We start from the raw sequence: 915 nt of genomic DNA on the forward strand, positions 1-915 counted from the left end.
CCACGGAGAGGCCCGGCCGCGTGCACCCGCCCTCGCGCCCACGTCAGTGCCGCCGTTTGCACCAACCCTGGCTGTGGACGTCGTTCTTACTATCGATCTGCGCTGCTTCTTGGGCTTCCCCACTTCGAAGTCGTCCTCGTCCAAGTCCTGCCGAGAGCCAGGGCCTGAGCAGCCCCGGCCAGCGCTGCCTGCCCCGCTCTGCCCCCTGCCCGAGGCCAGCTCGGAGGCCCGATGCACGGGCGCGTCCCCGCGGCCCCCAGGTTACCTGCCCCTGCGCGGCATCGTCACTGGCCTCCTGCTCAGAGGAGAAGCTGTCGTCCTCCTCCTCAGAGTAGTTGTCTGCCGGCGAGCAAACAGAGCAGGGCCTGGAGGTTCCGCCCCGTGCCCGGCAACCAGGCCGACCCAGGGGCCCCGCCCCACGCCCGCAGGGGTGGGTGGGCTGCCAGGAGGAGGCAGCCGTGTTCAGGCAGGAACTGGGGCTAGGGGGTGGGAGCGGGCAGGCTGGGGTCCTCCAGCAACTACCGGCTCACAGGTGGGAGGGGGACAGACCCCCCGGGGAACCCAGGACCCCAGGGATCACAGAGCCACCCCCCGACAGGAAAGCAGGCGCCAAGGCTCCTCCTGGCCAGTGGAGCAGCAGTGGGAGGGGCGGGCTCAAGGCAGCAGCGGGAAAGGGCGGCCACTCACCCGTGGCCTTGGCCTTGGGGCCGGCCTGCATGGCGCTGTCCTCGTGGTCGATGGGCTGGCTGGACAGGGAGACGATCCAGATCTCGGCCACCTTGATGGAGGCCTCCTTGAGGCTGCTGCAGAGGCTCAGCACCTGGCCGCCCTCCGCCGGGTGCTGCATCACCTGGGGGGGGCAGAGCTCAGGAGCGGCGGGCAGGGGGGCTGGCGCCCCGCAGCTTGCCCCCGGGG

At 71.4% G+C, this 915-nt stretch overlaps 1 protein-coding gene across 1 annotated transcript in view; it reads right to left on the bottom strand.

The window, feature by feature from the left end:
* PACS2 (phosphofurin acidic cluster sorting protein 2) overlaps positions 1-915 on the bottom strand; it is a gene marked incomplete at its 5' end in the record, with an annotated part of 55,418 nt that overhangs the window by 45,263 nt on the left and 9,240 nt on the right. The window contains 3 exon segments of the mRNA XM_027766585.1: positions 67-147; positions 266-339; positions 688-850. Of these exon segments, the coding sequence (XP_027622386.1) occupies positions 67-147; positions 266-339; positions 688-850 (318 nt within the window).

Source organism: Tupaia chinensis, unplaced genomic scaffold (assembly GCF_000334495.1).
Source record: "Tupaia chinensis unplaced genomic scaffold, TupChi_1.0 Scaffold143596_1, whole genome shotgun sequence".
In the NCBI taxonomy this organism is placed as follows: domain Eukaryota; kingdom Metazoa; phylum Chordata; class Mammalia; order Scandentia; family Tupaiidae; genus Tupaia; species Tupaia belangeri.